This window comes from Carya illinoinensis, chromosome 9 (assembly GCF_018687715.1).
Source record: "Carya illinoinensis cultivar Pawnee chromosome 9, C.illinoinensisPawnee_v1, whole genome shotgun sequence".
NCBI classification, from domain to species: Eukaryota; Viridiplantae; Streptophyta; class Magnoliopsida; order Fagales; family Juglandaceae; genus Carya; species Carya illinoinensis.
The window spans coordinates 17,165,270-17,188,171 of NC_056760.1; the positions used below are offsets into that span (position 1 = coordinate 17,165,270).

Genomic DNA, 22,902 nt, shown 5'->3' on the forward strand with positions numbered 1-22,902 from the left:
TTAGCCTCCTTTGCTAGTTTGTGACATTGTGTGCCACAGCTAGCACACCATTTGCGGTAAAGACAATATACTTATTATTGATAAAGACAATATACCCATAAAGAAAATCATCTGAGTTGGATCATACTTGTAAGAGTTAGATAAAGGTTAGAGATAAGGCATGTCGATCACTAGTTTTGTTCGGATATATGGTGGAATGGATTGTACGTTTGGAAGCTAGCCGACTACTGGCATATTAATATTAGTTTGGATGGTAAAATATTTTGAGAATATTTTATTATTATTATTTATCTTTTTTTAATTATTTTTTATTACTATTCACTACTATTTATTATTCTATCATTACTTTTTAATTACCTTTTTACTATTATATTTAAGTAATAGTATTATTACTATTACTTAAAACTATATAAATAATTTCTCTTTCATAAATAAGCATATTCTCTTTCCATTTTCATGCTGATTGTGACAAAATACCCTTGGTGATACTTTGTTCATTGAACAGTTGAAACTTATGATATAAGCAACATTATATCTACATATAGGGGTAGAAAGATGGACACGATTGTGAACTTGACATGAAATTAACAAGTTTAGATTTAATATAAATAAATTCGAGTCAAAATGGGTTGACTCGTTAAGATATTATTAATAAACGGATCAAACCACTTAATCCGATATCATCCCACTATAATTCGTTTAAATAAAAATTTTATTATTATTTGATTATAATATTTATATTTCTCAATATACTAAACTTTTTATTGTTGGAATTGTAATTCTTCTAGACCCACAATAATATTTGTTATTATTGTATTTATATTATTAGTTTATTATATATTAAAATATGAAAAATATTGATATATTTTGTTAATATGTATTTTTATTTTTTTTAGATATTATGACAATTAATAAATATAGATTTTAATTTTTATATAAAATTATTTTAATCAAGTCTAATGGATTATGCGAGTAGTTGTTCAATTCATTTATATAAAATAAATTAAAATAAATCACATTATATTAATTTATTTTTAATTAATTATTAAATAGATCAAAACATATAACAATTTAAATAAGTGCTTTAAAATTAAGACTCGTTTAGATCGTATTTAGGTTAGTCCATATAATCAAATCTCCATCACATTACACGACAAACACACGATTTGCCACCCATCCCCACATACATGCCGGCTCAAATGAGAACAGTCTCTCTTATCCTATTGTTCAACTTTGACTTCTCTTATCCTATTGTCTCGACCCACACAAAACGAATTAATCATGATGCCATACCGCGGGCCTCACTTTTAACCGTTAGATTATCTTTTATTTTCAAAATATATATTTAAATGATTAATGGATAATCACACATTTCTGGATAGGAATTAAATACGAGACGTGGCAAAGATCTATATATGAATGCTATGGTGCTTAAGCTCACAAGAGTACGCTATTATCATATGAAACTATATAATAAGAAAATGCAATAATGGTATAGTCACATTTGTTAAATAAAACTATATTATCATATTGAGAATAATAACCAATCAATTGAATAAATTCAATATTTATATAATCAAAAATTGAATGAAATAAAATATTACAGGGAATGAAATATTTTATTACCGGTGTTTCGAGTAACAACGTTAATAGTATTATGAATATCAGAATTCTTATTAATATAAAATTTATTATTGAACAATCAATATCGCATTTTGAAAATATGAAACTTGTTATTAATATCATATTTCTTATTAAATGAATAAATTTGCCAAAAAAAATTACATTTTGTAATGAGAATCTAAACAAATAATTAAATAAAAATCATTAATAAATAGGAAATAGTAAATAAGAAGGTGATAATAGATATATAATTACAATAGTGAAAGGTTTAACAAAAAGAAATTTTGAACATTTATGATGTTGCTTCAATTACATATAGGTACCATGGTTTTCAATACTGTACCGTATTGGCCGTACAGGTATGGTACATGTTTTGTACCGGTCGAAATACCGTATCGGCCCGTATTTTGACCTTTACTTTTTTTTTTTAAAACTACAAGTTTATTTTTTTACCTTCAATTCATACCAGACTACTTATAATTAATATATATATATATATATTTATGTATAAATTATTCATATATAAATTATTATTTTAGAATATAATTTATATATATATATATTTATATATATAATTTATTTATATATCAACTATCCTGAAATGGTACACGAAACAGTACCGGTACCAAAATATTTCATTTCAGTACCTTGATCGGTACGACATCCAGTACAGTATTCAAAATATTGATAGTTACACATGTATATATATATATATAGAGATATGATACATAAAAAATATAAGAAGGATTTCTAGCAAAAACATGAGAACAAAATATTTAATTCCAAATAAAATGATACATATTACGTTAAAATATCAGAAAATATAAAATTGCCTCATTTTGTATGATCCTAAAAAGTTGAATCAATAATTAAAGAAATGAAAGTACTAAAGACAGAGAGAAGATATGTTGCACATATATGATACTATATTATAATAAACGAAACAATACATAGTTTATATTTTATAAAAATTATGAGTGAAACAAATTTTTGTAAACAAATCTCTTACCATGTGGGTAATAAAAGTGCACTGCAGAGAAAGAAGAGGCTCACTTCTTGATATGTTATATATATATATATATATATATATACACACACACATACAACTACACATATGTACTTTATACTTATATATTACAATGATTGAAAGTTTTGAAACACTTATCTTATTCTTTCTGACACATTATTAACAGACAATACATTAAGTTTATTTTGGTGCAATTTTTCATATTTGTTTATAAGTGCACTAAAGACTATCATCCATTTCTTATCTTGAATTTTGTTTGCAATATTCTCAAGATACGAAAGGTGCTGATGTAATGATGAAAACATATAAAACGGTAATGTATTAACTTTTTTTAAACATATTTAAAAATATAAATCTTACCTTCCCTGTATGTTCTATCAGATCTGTCGTTGTACAATCCAAAATTCATTTTGCTGTAGATCCAAAAGCGACTACAAGAGTTGACTTCTAAGAATAATAAATAAAGTATTATTTGTTAATATTAGCAATTAATATGTTATAATTATAATGTAAAAATTTTTAACTTTAGATTATGAGAAAAAATGTTTACTATGGTTGTGAAGTCGCTATTTCTTTACAACTATAACATGAAAAGTTCTCATTTTTGTCATATTTGTTTTGTTGCAATTTCCATATGACATGTAATAGAATGATTGATTTAAATCAATCATCATAAATCTTCCTCCAACCCAAAATGTTGTTCACTGTGTTAAAGCGAAACAATTAAATGCATAAATAAAAATTCAACATTAGCACATTAATTCAAACCAACAAACAATGAACATTTCGAATTTAAGCATATGCACAGTTATACAGAATGTAAAAAGTCTTCTCTCTTTTTCCTCCTCTCTCTCTCTCGGCCAGGTGGGAGAATAGGAACTAGAGGTGAAGTTTTTTTGAGTCCCGGTGTATAGTTTTGATACTGTACGGGGGGTGGTCTTTTTAATTCAGTGTTCTGAATTGAGGAAGGTTTACTATGGATGCATTGGAAGAAAAATGGAAACATTTTCGATTATCGGAGGAGGAAGAGGAAAGTATAGTGGTGGATGAGGAGTCGTTAGCAGTTTCTCTTAGAAAGGGTGAAAGGAGTCTGGTGGGTAAGTTGTGCTCTGATCGAGTGGTGAATAAGGATGTAATACATAATACCATGTCCAAGATATGGAGAGTGAACAAGCCGTTTCAATTCCAAAGTATAAGTTCTAACTTGTTTGTCATAATGTTTGAGGATGAAGCAGATATGGAGAAGGTGAAGATGGGGAAGCCATGGTTAATTGATAATAACTTGTTTGTTTTAAAACCTTTTGATGGTTTGGTATCTCCAAACCAGCTAGTCTTTGATACTGAGGCTTTCTGGATCCAACTTTATAATTTACCATTGGCTTGCATGAATAAAAAGATTGGCACTCAGATTGGTTCCTCTATTGGTGAAGTGTTAGACATTGATGTTAAGGATGATGGTACGGGATGGGGACAATTCTTGAGAATGAAGGTGGAGATAAATCTGTATAAGCCCATAGCAAGGGGTAGACACATTAATATTCATGGTTTGAGTACGTGGATTCCACTCAAATACGAGAAGCTGCCCAAGCTTTGCTTTAAGTGTGGAAGGATCATGCATGATGGTCAAGGCTGCAAAGGTGGGAATATTGATAAACTGGAGTCAAGCCATGATCAGTTTGGTGTTTGGCTTCGTTCTGAGACTTTTTTCAAAAGAAAGTTTAATGATCATTCCAGTAAAGATGTCCATCAGAGAGGGTCCAGCTCCGATCAACAAAGATGGAGGAAGGAGGTGGATGGAGAGATGGAGGAGGGGTTGCATTCTCCGATGAGGCAGGATAGGATGTAGATTTTTTCGGAGGTTGGGAGAGGCAATTTAGGAGGAGTAGTTGTTATGGATAAGCCGATGCAGGATAAGGATGAGAGTTTAAATTTTGAAGAGGGTAGCCAGGAGATAAGAAGCAGGAATGGGGGAGACTCTGGGAAACAGAAAGATAAGATGGTTACGAATCAAAAGGCTGCTGTTTTGGAGCCAACAGTTTTTCAAAAAATAGTTGAGGATGAGGTGCCAGTTTTAAGCAGGAATGCTGAGTCTGCTGTCCAGTTGGGCCCTACACCAGAGCCCATATTGCTGAGCCCAACGCAAGGAGTTGCTACTAATGGGCCTTATTTTTGTCCTGTTGAGAAGCGTAATAGTATGGATGTATCTAACCACAAACTAGGGAGGTTAAAGTGGGCAAGACTAGAGGATGGAAAAGGCAAGCTAGGCAGCAAGGTCTTCTAACTAATAATGATACTAAGGCTCAATCTAGCAAGGTGGATGTTAGTCAGAAGAGACTGTTGACTGATGAACTAGCACTCCAGGATAGTCAAGGTCCAAAAAAACGTGGGAGAGTTCTAAAAATAGATGATGGAACTAAGGGTACAGGTGTCATGGCGAAGGCTGTTATATAGCTCTGCCAATCCTTATGAAACACCTAAGTTGGAACTGTCGGGGGCTTGGGAACCCCCCGTGCAGTTCATGATCTCTGCTTGCTGGTCAGAGAAAAGAAACCCAACTTAGTTTTTCTCATAGAAACAAAACTAAGAACATCAAAATTTGACTCAATTAAAAGGAAACTTGGGTTTGATTGTTGTTTTGCTGTGGAGCCTTTGGGAAAGAAGGGAGGGTTAGCTATGTTGTGGAAGAAAGAATATGCTGGAGTTGGTGAATTACTCACAGCATCATATCCATATGGTAGTTACTGAGGAGGAGGATCAGCAGCAGTGGTTTTGAACTGGTTTTTATAGTCATCCAGAAACTAGTAAAAGAAGCAGTACCTGGAATCTACTCTCTATGATTAGACCAAGTTTTAACCAAGCTTGGTGTGTCATGGGCTATTTTAATGAGATATTGGCTTCAAATGAAAAATGGGGTAGCAGACAAAGACCTGAAAAACAGATGGAGGAATTTAGGCATGCTGTGCATTGTAATAATCTACATGATTTGGGCTGGAAAGGGAGTTTGTTTACCTGGAGCAATAGACAGCAAGGCCTTCACTATACAAAGGAAAGATTAGATCGTGTCATAGCTAATCCTCAATGGATAAACATGTTTAAGAGGTCAACTGTGGAAACTTTAGCTACTAGAAGATCAGATCATAGACCAATTTTGTTGACCTGTTATAGAACTGGTTTCCCAACTGTGGTTAAAAGTCATAAGTTTATGTTTGAGGCTAAATGGACTAAGGATGTGGAAGGGGAGGATGTTGTTAGAAAAGAATGGAGAAGGGTGACATGTGGGCAGGATGGGTGGGGAAAAATTAAGGAAAAACTCAAGGCTTGTGCTCAAGTGCTCACGAGGTGGAATAAGGGAAAGAAGGTGGATTGTGAAAAGGAAATTCTGGACAAAACAGAAGAACTAAGGAAATTGCAAGATGTAGAAGGCCCTTTGAATATAGATGCTGTTAAAAATTTACAGAAAGAACTGGAGATTTTGTTAGAACAAGAAGACATTAAATGGAGACAAAGAGCTAAAGTGAACTGGTATCAGGCTGGTGATAAAAATACCAGGTTTTTCCACCTTTGTGCAACTCAGAGGCATAAGAAGAACCAGATTAGAGCTATCCATGACATGCAAGGTAGAAAATGGGAGAGTCATTCAGAAATGGCTGAGGCATTTACTCAGAATTTTAAAGACATTTTTAGCACAACAAGGCCCTCTGATGAAGAACTGAGCTGGAGTCTGCAGTGCATAACCAAAAGGGTGACAGATGATATGAATTACAGACTCCAAACACCTTTCACTCGAGAAGAAGTAGAGGTAGCTCTACGACAAATGTCCCCTCTGAAGGCCCCTGAACCAGATGGTTTTAATGCACAGTTCTATCAATCCTATTGGCATATTGTTGGGAATGAGGTTAGTGCATCTGTTTTACACTTTCTTAATGGGGGTAGGATGGATAGGGGAATTAATTCTACTGTTATTGCTTTGATTCCCAAAGTAAAAGACCCTTCTTTTGTAAACCAATTTAGACCTATTAGTCTTTGTAATGTTGTCTATAAACTGGTTTCCAAAGTTTTGGCTGACAGGTTGAAGCATGTTCTGGATCTTATCATTTCAAGCAACTAAAGTGCTTTTATCCCTAATAGGCTTATCACTGATAATGTGATAACTGCCTATGAACTCTTACATTCCATGAAAACAAAGCAGAAGGGTAGAACAGGCTCGATGGCTATCAAGTTAGATATGTCTAAGGCCTATGACCGTGTGGAATGGAAGTTTCTGGAGGCTATTATGTCAAAAATGGGATTTGGAGAGAGATGGATGCAGCTAATAATGGAATGTATCACTACTGTCAGCTACTTAGTTATGATAAATGGAAAAATTGGGGCCTCTTTTCAACCTGAACGTGGGATTAGGCAAGGAGATCCACTATCTCGTTACCTATATATATTATGTGCTGAAGGTTTAAGTGCCTTGATCACTCAGGCTGAGCATAAGGGGAAAATTAAAGGAGTTGCAGCTGCTAGGGGAGGGATGAGGGTCAGTCATCTCTTCTTTGCTGATGATAGTGTGCTCTTTTGTAGAGCAACTATTGAGGAGTGGCAAAAGCTCCAAGGATTGCTTCAAGTGTATGAGAAGGCATCTGGACAGTGCTAGAACCGAGAAAAAACAGCTGTTTTTTTTAGCTTAAATACCAATACAGAAAAAAAGAAGGAGGTTGTTAATGCAGTAGGTGTATCAGCAGATAACAGCTATGGGAGGTATTTAGGACAACCAACTATAGTTGGGAGATCAAAATACCAATCTTTCAAATCTATTAAAGAAAGAATATGGACCAGAATCTCAAGTTGGCAGAATACATTCCTATCCCAAGCTGGAAAGGAAGTATTACTAAAAGCAGTAATTCAAGCAATCCCAACCTATACTATGAGTGTTTTTAAGTTGCTTAAGAAGCTACTGCAGGAAATCAATTCGATGATGGGAAAATTTTGGTGAGGAGGTAGTAATACCAAGCAGAAAGTCCAATGGAAGTCTTGGGCAAGTATGGGAGTTTCTAAGAAGGATGGGGGTTTGGGTTTTAGAGACCTGAAATTTTTTAATAAAGCCATGTTGGCTAAGCAAGTATGGAGAGTTCTTAACAATCAAAATTCCCTAGTTGCACAACTCCTAAAACAGAAGTATTTTAAGAGGGGTTCTATCTTGAATGCAGAGAAGGGGACTAATTCATCCCTGGTGTGGCAGAGTCCATGGTCATCTATTGAATTGATCAAGGCAGGAAGTTTATGGAGAGTGGGGTCAAGTTCTAGTATCAGTATTTGGAATGATAAGTGGGTTAAGCATGCTGTGCTGTTACAACCCAACCTTCCTATTCTTGGTTCTAGCAGGGATTCAACTGTTTCTGAGTTGATTGATGAGGGGGAATGCAGATGGAAGAAGGAAGTGCTGGACCAGTTATTTCATGAGGAAGATGTGGAGAAGATCTGTTAGATTCCCCTAAGCAAAACTGGGACTTAGGACAAGCTGATGTGGGGGTATACTGCAACTGGGATTTTCACTTTGAGAAGTGCATACTGCTTACAACAATCACTGGTCAGACAAATGAAGGGGGAGTGCTCGAGTATTGTAACTGGTTTGATAGATTGGAAACATTTATGATCTCTAAATGTCCCTATGAAGATTAAGCTGTTTGTATGGAAAGCTACCCATAATGTATTTCTCACTTTGCAAAATCTGGCAAGCAAAAAGATAGTTACTGTTGACTTGTGCTCTATATGCAAGAGAGAAATTGAGTCTCCACTACATGTAATATGGGGATGTCCTGCAGCCAGTGATGTTTGGGCCATGTCAAGCTGTCCTACATACAAGTGGCCTAATTCTTTTCTTGACTTCAAGACTTTGTGGTTCTCTTTGTGTTCTAAGCTGGATGTGGATTCACTTCAGCTGGCCTGTTTTATTATGCGAAGGATCTGGCTAAGGAGAAATTATTTTGTGCATGGAAAAGATTTAGAAAGCCCTCAACAGGTGGTGACAACAGCTACTGCAGATAGAGATATGTTTTTATGCTAATTAACAAACATAGATGCAGTACCTTCTATTAATATGAGTGACAGAGGAGACATAAGGTGGAAAAAACCAGAAATGAGAACATTGAAGGCAAACTGGGATGCTTCAGTGAGTACTAAACTCAATAGAGCAGGCTATGGTATTATTATACCAGATGAGCAAGGGAGTATAATGGTTTGTGTGTGTGCAAGCCACAAGCCTGTTGTAAAGCCTGTGCTGGCAGAAGGCCTGGCCTTAAGGAGGGCAATGGAAGTCTGTGCCGAGTTGGGTTTGGGAATGGTGGTTTTTAAAGGTGATGCTAAGATCATTGTTCAGGCAGTGACTTCTGATGAGGAGATTAGTGCAGATTATGGGGTTCTTGTTAATGATGCTCGAAGTATGTTAAGAACTTGGCCTCAATGGCATGTTGATTTTGTTCACAGAGAGGCCAACTATGCTGCTCACCAGTTAGCAAAGTTAGCTTTAGACTATGAGTATGAGAAGATCTGGATAGAAGATGGTCCAATGCAGGTTATGTCGACTGTATAGTTAAAACAGTCTATGTAATGTTGACAGTTTCTTATCTATCTTTGCATTTTTTACATCAATATATGATCTACTTGATTTGATTCAAAGAAAAAAAAAGCATATGCACAGTTTAAAATCTACAACATACAATTCACAAATCCTCGCCCTCCATCTCCATTACATCCCAACTAGCCTTTAATCTCCATATCTAAAAACAAATATAAAAAACAAAACCATTCAAAAGTGTAAAAAAGTAATTTTTTTTAAATACAAACCTATTATAATAAATATTTACAATTTCATATGCTCTTATAAAAATATAATTATTATATAATATTCACCTAAAATAATTACTAAGTTTAACAGGAAAATGTATATATGAAAAACACAAACCAATCTGATGGAAAATAAATTAATAGTAAGAAAAATATATGATTTAAAGCATCTTAGTTAAATATAGGTAAAATTTTATCGATGAAAAAAAATGGTTTTGTTTAAATGCCATTTTTTAAGTGGAAACTATTTTATTAATTTGTTTTAACCACATTACAAATGACCAATTACAAACAATTTTATTAATTTTTTTTAAAAAAATATTTATTAATTTATTTCATTTATGAAAGACACTGTAAGAAATAAGAAAATAGAAAAACATTAATTTTACATTCTCACACTTCTAAAAGTAAAATATTAATAATAACATATTATATTTTAAAATTATTATGAAATTATAATATAATTCCATATGAAAATATTTAATTATACTAATTCACATATTATTATTACTATTAATAGTTAAAGTCGAATGTGTATGTTGTATATTACTTATTTGTAAAATAAGCATATAACGTTTCAATTTTAAAAATATAACATTTCAATTTATTGTTATTAAACGATTAATTTTATCCAACAATCATAAAAATATTTACATTTTGAAATGATATATTTTAAAAAATCATTAATAAAAGGAAAAAAATAATATATAAATAACTCAAAATAGAAGCAAATAAAATATTGTACAACATTAAAATTTATTTTGTTAAGATTTTATTTTTATCAGATTTTTATGAACAATTGGTATTTATTTGGAACCAAAAAATAGAAAACTATAGTGAAATTGATAAATTTAAACATATTTTTAACATTATTTACTTCTCATCTAAAGAGCAAAAGAAATTAATTTATTTCTTAAAAAATTATAGTAATTTTTCATAAAGTGTGTTGGCCTCTAAGAAAAAAAAAAAAGAAAAGAAAAACCTAGCTCATCCATTTCCTCCTGCGACGCCGTTTAAAGAAAGTTAAAAAGCCTGGTTCTTTTATTCCTCCTCTTTTTAACCATCTGCCGAGTCGCCAACAGTTATTTTCTCACCAGCTTTGCCACAGTCGTCATATATAGTCGACGTACAGTTGACTGTATAGAATAAATAAAAAAAAATTATAAAAAAAAATTTTTATATTCAAGAAAATTTATATCAATTATAAAAAGTTATAAAAATAATTTTCTTTTATATAGATTTAATATTAATTTTTTTTTACAACCGACTGTACGCCAACTGTATCTCTAAACTGTAAAAAGTATTTCTCTTTTCTCACAGCACACTGTCTCTCCTACTCCATCTTCTGGATCTCTCTCGCTTTCTCCTCTTCCTTTTCTTCTTCTCCATTACCAAACGACAAAAGCTTCTCTTTTTCTTCTTTACATTTACACCCTTCTTCACCTCCTGCGCCAAACTCTATTTTTCAACCCGTCTTCCATATCTCTCACTCTCTCTCTCCTCCGTTCCGTCAGTGTCCATGGCGAATCACCACTTAGAATAGCCGTGCACCACTATCTACCAAACCAAAGAGTTCGAGGCACACCCAAACGCATGGACCACGAGCAACAACTCACCCCTGCTCCTTTTCTGCTCTCCCCAACCTCCAGCTTCCACAAACGACACTGTCGGCCATCACATGTTCACCCTCCATGCACATTCGTAGCGTGTATGCACCTTCCTCCTCCGCTAGCAACTCCAAAAGCCAACCACCGAGAGCGACTGTTTTACATAGCCACCTGCACCAAGACCCAAGGGGCCTCTGTTTTTAGCAATCGTAAGGATCTTGGTGTAAGGATTCTTAATATCTCGGTGTAAGAACTCTGCTTCAACATATATGATAAATGTGAGGTTTTTTTCTTTTTCGTCTGTATATTTTGGGGTTTTATAGAAGATTTGGAAGTAGGGTGTAAATTGATTAAAGGATTGACTATTAATCTAGAAAGTTGAAGTTCTAATCTCTTCTCTCGTCTCTTTGTATTGAGAGACTTGCTCTGGAGCGGATTGGTGGTCGACAATCGTTCGGACTTGGTAAATCATCTCTGGTGTGAACAAAAAGAAAGAGGTTTGACCCATTTATGCAAAGAATGCTTTTCGACCCATATTTATGCAAATAATGCTTTTCTGAAATCGTCGGAGGGAATTTTATTTTTTTATTTTATTTTTTCAGATCTACACATGTATTAAAAATTGTGTTTGGATTTGGTTTGGTTTGGTTTTATGTATGTGAGCATGATTTTCTTATTGAAGTTATCGAAATTCAAATATATTGTTGAGTCTATTTGGGTTTTATTTTCTGTCATGTATATCCTCATGATCTATTTGATCATAGTGTTGAAATTCAGAGATCATGTATTACAGATTGTGCTTGAATTTCGTTTGCTTTCATGTATATGAGTATGATTTTATTACTCAAGTTATCGAAATTCAAAGACATTGAGTATGATTTCATGTAAAAATACAATATTGTTAGTCTAAAAAGGAAAAGCAGAAAGTAAAAAGGATTAAATTTGGTTATAAAATCAAGGGTAAATACAGAAGCCGTTGTCGACGAGGTAGTTGAATGTGTGGCCGTCGCACTTGTAGATGAAGCTGTTGTTGCACATACGTTATCACATATTTTTCAGTGTAACATCAAGAAGTAATGCATCTGTTTGTCTCTGTCTCTCATTCTTGCACATACTCGTGGCATACACACACCATAGAAGAAAAGCTAATTGGGTTTGGTTTTGTTGGGTGACAGAATGCTGTGGCCATTCCCTGGTTTTGATCTTCAAAATATTTTTCTTTGCAAAGTTGGTTGGACAACTGGTCTGATGCGGTGCTTGATTTAGGGCCTTTTTTTTTTTTTTAAATTTTTGTTGGCTGGGCTGCTGTGGTATATATATAAAGGAAAAGTGAAGGAGAGATAATACTCACTAAGGCGGTGGATTGGGGTTCCAGAAATTACGTGATTGAGAGAGAAGTAACTGAGAGAGTGGTGAAGTGATTCTAGAATTTACATGGTTTGGAGAGAAGAAATCCAGATTTTCAGAGGAGTAACTATGCAAGCAGGAGAACTCACTCGGTAGGAAATGCGGTGCGATGGAGTGATAGAAGAAAAGCAATGAACGAAAAAGCAAAAGCTGTAAAAAAGGACTTTGAATTTGGTTATAAAGTTAGGGGTAAAACAGGGAAAAAGTAATAGACAAAATGGGATAGATGATAAATGGAGTGACATAATTGGGAAAGAAAATGTAAGACGGCAGCTGCAAGGGTGATTCCGAAATGCATGCAAAATGGATATTCCAAAAGAGGGGTAAAAATGAAAAAAAATTATTTAGACGATTAGATGACATGGGCAAAATCGTGAACATGGCAGTCGGTGAGAGCCGTAGATAAACATCAAAACTGAAAAAAGACAAAAAAGGAAACCTGAAAAGAAATGGGCAAAATCATTAACATGCAATTAAAATAAAAGTTTAAAAACGGATAAAAAAGTTAAACGGGCAAAATCATAAAAAAAATTAATAGAAGCTAAGGGCAAAACTGTAAAAAAATCCAACAAAATTCAACAGGCATGAAGAACATATGGGCAACTTTGTCAGCAATGACAAAAACCTGAGATAAGAAATACAAAAGTTGGGGTAGTGAAAGATGGAAAAAAGGGAAATGGAAATAAAAGTTACAGACGGGCAAAATCAGAATAAAAATATGTGAAACAAAAAAATTTCTATTTTGTTATGAAACTATCAAAAGGAGAGAAAGAGATAGAGCTCAGAGAAGTTATGAAACTTATGAATTTTTTAAAAAATTCAACGATATATATAGACGTACAAAGGAAACTATGTTAGCTTACTATGCTGCACTATGTTAGCACTATGCACTATGCATATGTTGGCCAACTCACTATGCTAGCATTATGCACTATGCATTTGACGGCTAGTTCAAGGTGGTCATAAAATTTATTTTACAACAATGTTATTTTACAACACTCCCCATTTAGATGACCACATATAATGAACATGCCTCGTTAAAACCTTGCCAAGGAAAAATCCTGTGGGAAAAAACCAATGGTGAAGGAAAAAGAGTACAATATTCATGTGTACTGTAAAATGCTTTAAGATTGCCTCATTAAAACCTTGCAAAGGAAAACTCAGTGGGATAAAACCTTAGCGAAGGAAAAAGAGTACAATCAGTATAAGTCTTTAAGACATTACTCCCCCTGAAAAGTGCATGATAAAAAGTCTTCAAGTCTCCGCATTCTAATGTTCTGCACAATCTTCTTAAATGTTGCAGTTGGTAATGCTTTTGTGAATAAATTTGCCAGATTATCACTTGATCGTATCTGCTTGATTTTAATTTCACTTTTCTCTTGAAGTTCATGAGTATAAAAGAATTTAGGTGAAATATGTTTGGTTCTATCACCTTTGATATATCCTCCTCTAATTTGAGTAATACAATCAGCATTATCTTCGTATAAAGTTGTTGGGCTATCATTAATCACTGGAAGACCACACTTTTCTTAAATATGTTGGATCATTGATCTTAGCCAAATACATTCTCGACTTGCTTCATGAATTGCAATGATCTCTGAGTGATTTGAAGAGGTAGCAGATAGTGTTTGTTTGACAGATCTCCATGATATAGCAGAATTTCCATAAGTAAATATATATCCAGTTTGAGATCTACCTCTGTGTGGATCTGAAAGATAACCTGTATCTGCATATCCAACTAATTGTGGACTTGAACCATGTTGATAAAATAATCTCATATCAACCGTACCTCGAAGGTATCGAAGGATATGTTTAATGTCATTCCAATGTCTTTGAGTTGGTGCGGAACTATATCTTATAAGTAAATTAACTGAAAATGCAATATCAGGCCGAGTGCAATTTGCAAGATACATCAGGGCTCCAATTGCACTGAGATAAGGTATTTCAGAATCAAGAATTTCTTCATTGTCTTCACAAGGACGAAATGGATCCTTCTGCACATTAAGTGATCGAACAACCATTGGAGTACTCAGGGGATGAGCTTTGTCCATGTAAAAGTGTTTCAAGACTTTCTCTGTATAATTTAACTAATGAATGAGAATACCATTTGGCAAATGCTCGAGCTGCAGGCCGAGACAAAATTTCGTTTTGCCAAGATCCTTCATTTCAAATTCATTCTTTAAATATGTAGCGGTTCTTCTGATCTCTTCAGGAGTTCCAACAAGATTTAGATCATCAACATAAACCGCAATAATAACAAATCCGGAGTCTGATTTCTTAATAAAAACACATGAGCATATTGGATTATTCTCAAATCCTTCTTTCAATAGATATTCGCTAAGGCGTTTATACCACATGCGTCCGGATTGTTTTAACCCATATAAAGATCTTTGAAACTTAATAGAATACATACTTCTGGATGTACTCAGATTAGAAGCTTTAGGCATTTTATATCCTTCAAGGATTTTCATATATATGTCATGATCTAATGATCCATATAAATATGCAGTGACCACATCCATCAATTGCATATTCAATCTTTTTATAACTGCCAACCTGATCAAATATCTGAATGTGATTGCATCCATAACAGGAGAGTATGTTTCCTCATAATCAATCCCCGGTTTCTGCAAGAAACCTTGTGCAATAAGTCGTGCTTTATATCGCACAATTTCATTGCTTTCATTACGTTTACGTATAAATACTCATTTATATCCAACGGGCATTACACCCTTTGGTGTTTGTATAATTGGTCCAAAGACCTCTCGCTTTGCTAGCGAGTTTAATTCAGCTTCAATAGCTGATTTCCATTTTGGCCAGTCATTTCTACGTCGACATTCTTCGACAGTTTTTGGCTCAATTTCTTCATTACTTCTGGTAATGTCAAGAGCCATTTTATATGAAAATATGTTGTCGACAACAGTTTTATTTCTATTCAAAATTTCTCCTGTACTCATGAAATGTATCGAGATCTCGTTATTTTCAGGTACCTGTCCCTCTTCAAGGGAAGACATTTCATGAAATACCTCTTCAGGAGGTTCTTTCTTAGGAGATTTACTCTCTTCAGGAGCATCAATTACTCTTATGGCCTGTGTTGGTATAGACTCTTCAGGAGTACCAAATTCATTTTGTATTTTCCTCTTCTGAGGAATTTTGTCCTTAGCACCAATAGGTCGTCCACGTTTCAGGCGTATCTTAGATTCGCCTATTGCTATTTTGGCAACTTGTCCTTCAGGGACTGCAATCCTTGCTGGAACATTAACAATAGGAATATATGATTTTACCACACCTTTAGTGTCAATAAATACATCCGGTAATTGGTTTGCAACACTTTGCAAATGAATAATCTTTTGAACCTCTAGATTACATTCTTTTGTACGAGTATCAAATTGGGAAAGAGCTTTATTTTCTCAAGTAATTTCCTGTCGTGCTTCAGGCACCGACTTCTCATTACCCAATGTTGGAAAAATGGATTCGTCAAAATGACAATCCTCAAAACGTGCCTTAAACATATCCCCTGTAAGAGGCTCAAGGTATCTGATAATAGATGAAGAATCAAACCCAACATATATCCCAAGTCTACGTTGAGGGCCCATCTTTGTACGTTGTGGAGGTGCAATTGGAACATATACAGTACATCCAAAAATACGAAGATGAGAAATATTTGGTTGCTGACCAAATGCAAGCTGTAATGGTAAATATTTGTGATATGCTGATGGCCTAACTCGAATTAATGATGCTGCATGAATTATAATATGTCCCCAAGCAGAAATAGGAAGATTTGATTTCATGAGTAAAGGTCTAGCGATTAGCTGAAGCCTTTTAATCAATGATTCAGCTAAACCATTTTGAGTATGTGTGTGGGCAACTGAATGTTCAACATATATTCCTATTGACATGCAATAATTATCAAAAGTTTGAGATGTAAATTCTCCTGCATTATCTAATCGAATAGTTTTAATTGGATAGTCAGGGAATTGTGCTCGTAGCTTAATTATTTGTGCAAGAAGTTTAGCAAATGCAGCATTTCTAGTGGAAAGTAGATAAACATGTGACCATCGACTTGATGCATCAATTAAAACCATAAAATATCTGAACGGTCCACTTGATGGTTGAATAGGCCCACATATATCCCCATGAATCCTTTATAAAAAAGATGGAGATTCAAAAACAACCTTTGAGATAGATGGTTTGATAATCAATTTACCTTGAGAACATGCAGAGCATGGATATTCATTGGGTAAGATAATCTTCTGATTCTTTAGGGGATGCCCATACGAATTATCAATTATTCGTCTCATCATTATTGATCCCGGATGTCCAAGGCGATCATGCCAAGTCATAAATATTTTGGGATCAATGCACTTCTGGTGCATTACAACATGTGATTCAATTGTTCTCATTTCTGTATAATACAATCCAGATGAGAGGGCAGACAGTTTTTCTAATACGAGCTTCTGGCTCAAAATTATTTTAGTAATGAGAAGATGCTCTTTATCATCTTCGTTAATGGTTTTAATATGACAACCATTACGACGTATATCTTTAAAACTTAATAAATTTCTTCTGGATTGTGAAGAAAATAGAGCATCATTAATACAAAATTTGGTGCCATTAGGCAAAACAATATAAGCTCTTCCGGAGTCTTCAATTAGATTCGATGAACCGGAAATGGTATGAACATAGGTTTTACTCAATGTTAGATTTTGAAAATATTTTTTATCCTTAAGAATTGTGTGAGTTGTAGCACTGTCAGCCAGACATACATCTTTATTATTCATCTCGGAGATAGAAAGTTCATCAATAAGACTCATGATTCTACAAAATATATAAAACTTTCATTACTAAAAAAAACATTGCAGAATAAAAATATTTTACAATAATATAAAGGAAATACATTAATTAAAAAGGAACACTTCCATGATCAACTCTACCACTAGAATCCTCAAAGAAATCAGAAACATCAAGGCTTGTAATATCTTCTCCATCTATAGAATTTAAAGCATATGATGGTTCAGCAAAATTTGTTTCAAATTTCTTTGTTTTTTCTTTTAGAGAAGATTGGTATAAGTCAACCAAGTGCTTAGCTGTACGACAGGTACGAGCCCAATGTCCAATCATACCACATCTATGGCATCCATCTTCATCTTTCTTTAAAAATTTGTTTTGAGGACCTTTGTCTTTCTCTGAGTTGAACCACTTTTGGTGGTATGGTGTATATCTATTATTATCCCTTTTAGTGTGGTCACTTCTAGGATCTCCACTTCTATAGTTTTTCTTACCACGTCCACGCCCTATTTTTCTTTGAAAAGATGCACTATTCGCTTCTGGGAATGATGTAAATCTAGTACCATTCATTTCAGGGAATGATATAGAACCAGTAGGACGTGACTGGTGATTTCTTAATAAAAGCTCATTATTTTGCTCAGCTAATAGAAGACAAGATATAAGTTCAGAATATTTCTTGAACTTTCGCTCTCGATACTGCTGCTGCAGGAGCACATTCGAGACATGAAAAGTAGTATATGTCTTCTCTAACAAGTCATCATCAATGACTTTTTCACCACATAATTTCAATAGCGAGCTAATTTTAAAGAGTGCAGAGTTATACTCACTAACACTCTTGAAGTCTTGCAACCTCAGGTGCAAGACTTCTTTCACCGTTAGATACTCAGTTTTTAATTCTTCATGAAGATGGTGTCGAAGGAAAATCATTGCCTTAGCACGGTCCTGCAGGGACCCTTGATTTCCTTCTTTAATTGTATCTCCCAGGTTCATTGCATCCAGATGGATCTCAGCATCAAGGATCCAAGATAAATAATTTTTTCCAGAAATGTCAAGAGCAACGAATTTCAATTTTGTAAGATTTGACATTTTCTACATATATAAATCAGGAACATAAGTATGTTTAACATTTCATATTTATTTTGAAAACTACAAAAATATATTGAAAAACTTACTTGAAGTATAGGACTATTAGCTTCAAGATCGTCAGAACTTTCGTGCTGATAACGTGTTATGAAACTATCGAAAGGAGAGAGAGAGAGAGAGAGAGAGAGAGAGAGAGAGATAGAGTTCAGAGAAGTTATGAAACTTATGAATTTCTTAAAAAATTCAATGATATATATAGGCGTACAAAGGGAACTATGCTAGCTTACTATGCTTCACTATGCATATGTTGGCCAACTCACTATGCTACACTATGCTAGCACTATGCACTATGCATTTGACGGCTAGCTCAAGGTGGTCATACAATTTATTTTACAACAATGTTATTTTACAACATATTCTATTTAGTCCTACATTGGCGTTTATGTACATAGTAGATATATATATATATAAATCCATGTATATGAACACTTACAATTCTTCAAGAACACAAAATTAGATTAAAAAAAAAAATTGATATTTGAAATTTTATGGTGTATAAGTCTCACTTTTTTAACCATGAACCATATTTTTTTTTCAAATAAGTATGTTAAGGATGTGTCTTACCACCACAAATATAATTGTTCACCTGTAAATATTAAGAAGATTCTGGCGTGATATGCTTGAGAACACTCCGATGCTTAACTCAATAAAGTGTATCACTCAAGCAATTCAGAATTCAAAGATGGATCGTTTTTGGGGTTAACTGGTATATATAGAGATTTCCTGTTAGATTAGATCAATATTATACGAGATTACCATCATGTAACGTCTATCTTGTGCCGTGTTTATCAACTTAGATCATCTCTAAGTAACCAAAACAATCACGTACATGCATGAAATTCACTCATTCCCAAGTTAGGCGGTGTGTACCGTGTAGATCTCTGTTGGGCTTGGGCTCCTCAATTTAGGCCGGTTGACAAAGAGCTTTTATATTGGACTTAAACACAAAATTGGCCCTTTAGTTACCCTGCTAATTCCCTTCGCTCCTTGGTGAGGGAAATTTATGTTGAAAATTTTACAAACACATTTTTATCATTATTTCATATATATTTATATATATTTTTATCTTGGCGTGAACCTTGCTATGGGCCCCATTTCTATTTCAAGCCCCTTTTTAAGTAGCCTCTAGCCCATTTGCAAACCGCTAAGTATCTCGCTGTTCCTTTACATTTCTCTTTTTGTGCCATTTCACATTTTTAAAAATCGAAGAGCCCTCATGATTTACTGTTGACTTAGTGACGATAAGGGTTCCGTGTGACGGTTACTTTCCGTCATCTAGGTACTCGACCACACTATTCACCCACTCTAAGATATTGGAGCCTAGGATGCCCACTTCTTTCCCAATGGCCAGGATCTCGACAATTCTCCTTTTAGCTCGCCATGGGAGAGGCGCCTCCTCCATTCCTGATGCTGTGCGTGCTAACTTATCCACCATTTCGTTATCTGCCTTTGGTATCTGAGTTATATTGAAATACGATAAAAAGTCGAGTGCCTCCCTGACTCGTGCTAGATACTTTTTCAATTTCGTCCCTTTTGTACTGTATAGGCCCAACATTTGATTTACAACCAATTGCAAGTCAAATTTTGCCTTTATCTCGGTTGTCCCTATCTTGGCAACTATAGAAAGTTCTACTATGAGTGCTTCATATTTGGCTTCATTGTTGGTTATCTTGAATGTTAACATTGCCATGAAGTGTCACTCTTTACCATCGGGACTCAGCAAATACATCCCCAGACCCCCACCTGCCTGGCAGGATGAGCCATCTATAAAAAATACCCATGGCTTTTCCGTTGAAGTTATCGTGTCTTCTTGGGGGAAACTTGAAAACTGTGACGCCCCCAAATTCTGTTTGGGATCGGACGGACATTTGAAGCGTCGAGACATGAAACACAAGGTTACATGGCCCCGTTCATAACATATAAGATTCAATGTTCCTAACATGCATTTAACAATATGTAATATTCACAGCGGATAAATTTTTTCTTTAGCAATACTATGTACCAAATTGAAAATATCCCAAATGCTTAAAACATACTTCATACATAAAAACCCATTGAACAACTAAGAACATAACACTAGTCCAAAATGGTTATGATCCAAAAAGTACTAGAGATGCAATTCAATCGTACAAGTAGTAATTTACGTTAATTACTATATTAACATTGATGTCGCACCGTCGCTTAGTCAACTGTGTCTAGTTGATCAGCTCCTGATTCTCCTTCAGGTCCTGTAATAAGATCTACCATTCGGGAGGAATGGTAGTTGGGACTACCAAAGTGAGATTTGATTACAAATCTCAGTAGGTTAACAAAAAAAACTTCCACATAAGCTAATGATGCATGGATGACAGTAAAATCATAATTGTATAATCAAATTCATAAGTAATTAAAGTATAACTTGGCGTACAACATAGCATAATTGACATAACTTAAATTGAAACATGAACTGAACTTGACTTGACATGAACTTGATCTGAAACTTGACTTAGCATGAACTTGCTCTGAAACTTGAATTAACATGAACATGATATGAAACTTAACTTATCATGAACTTGTTCTGAAACTTGACTTAACATGAACGTGATATGAAACTTGACTTATCATGAACTTGTTCTGAAATTTGACTTAATATAAAAAATACATACTCCACAGTTATTGTGGCCCCATGTATTCTACGTGTAAATACATACTCCACAGTTGTTGTGGTCCCATGTATTCTACACAAACTTGACTTAACATGAAAAATACATACTCCACAGTTGTTGTGGCCCCATGTATTCTACGTCACAATTGCTGTGACCCCATACATAAGTAATCAAGATGAAACATGACTGGAATACGAAATGACTGAAGCCCTGACGTAACATAACGTGACTTGAACATAACTTGAAATACATGACCAACTTGAGATAGAAACATTTCGTAACATAGCATAACATATAATAGACAACATATTTAACATGACATACTTGTAACAGTGAATATTACATGACTTGACATACATGTAATAGATGACATACTTAGCATGACGTACTTGTAAGGTACAGTAATACATGACAGAATATATTATGTAACAGATAAAAATTGATGACAGAATAAATTCTGTATAATAGACAATTAAGTGATAACTTGGCATGGCATGACATATATGATAACACACATACATACACTGTAGTTCATTTACTTAGCACACATACACAGTAGACTGCTAGTAAGTTAAAAGCTAACTTACCTCGATTTCCGCAAAAACATCTTCCAATCCTAAGTTCAAAAACATACTTAAAACATCCATTTAGAAAAAGCTAATAATTAACACCAAACTTTTTTTGTAAAAAGATCCAAGCACTTGAATCACAAATTTTGACCTCAAATCAAAACATCTCCAAGAATTTCAAAAATAAAATCTTACTTCTAACATATTCATAATATCATCCTAATATCAACCATGCTTTAAATCATCAAACTAAAGTTACCAAAATCACAAAATAACATTTGGAGTTTTTGGTTTTACACTTAGTCCAAAAACAGAAACTTTTTCCTCAACTAGTTTTGATACATCTCTTGATCTATGACTTATAAATATATGATCTTCAAACCAAACCATCAAATGCTTTAAAAATATGTCCTAAAACATATATAAGCTTCTAATTCAAGATCACATGGTTAGAAATTAACCAAAACATAAATTTAGCCAATAATATCCACACTTTGGCTAATCTAAATATCTCTTTGCATAAAATTTTATATCTTTGAAACTAATATCAAATATCTTCAAAATAATAATATAACATGTATATAATATGCTTAGGATCCTCTAATAAAATTATTAAAGTCATTAGGATAGGTTTAGACGACCAAAGAGTTAAACTTTCTCAAAACAGAAACTGTTTTTTTCTTCCAGTTTCTAAGTTTCTAAATCTAAGAAAATCTTCTATCAAAACCTTTAATCATGCAAAAATCCTTAACCAATAGTCACTTATACATGTTAACAATACTCCATAAAAATTTCGGACCAATATCTATCCATTAGCTTGGTCAAAAACTCCAAACTATAACATATTCTCCAGTTTATCTCCCAGAATGACCTTTCTATAGTTTATATAATATTTTACTGACCAAATGATTTTCAAATGAGGCAAATAAGATATCCATGTAAACTAGACTCAAAAAGGAACAACTTATATGAAGGAGAATTTATGATAAAACACTTACAAGAGCTTCGAAATGGGTGTGCAATAGAACTCCTAAAAGCTGTTTGAGAGAGAGTGTTTGATATTCTTTTAATGGAAAGTGTAAATGAGATAATTTCGTGGGGAGGGATGGCTGGAGATACTTATGGATGAGATATGGAAGAGATGAGACTGGAGTGAGAGTTAAGTGTAGTGTTGCGACTAAACTCTGACTCAAATTAATGAACCAAAAATTTAGTGCAGTTTTACCTGCAAGTATACAGGTGTTGTAGTATCTTACAGGATCGAA

General features: G+C 33.9%; 1 protein-coding gene across 1 annotated transcript; it reads left to right on the forward strand.

Annotated features, from left to right (window-relative positions):
- Positions 1-6,857: 6,857 nt before the first annotated feature.
- On the forward strand, positions 6,858-7,289 carry LOC122276867 (secreted RxLR effector protein 78-like). Its single transcript, XM_043086762.1, has one exon. It carries the CDS (start codon positions 6,858-6,860, stop codon positions 7,287-7,289), a length of 432 nt encoding a protein of 143 aa, XP_042942696.1.
- The last annotated feature ends 15,613 nt before the right edge of the window (positions 7,290-22,902 follow it).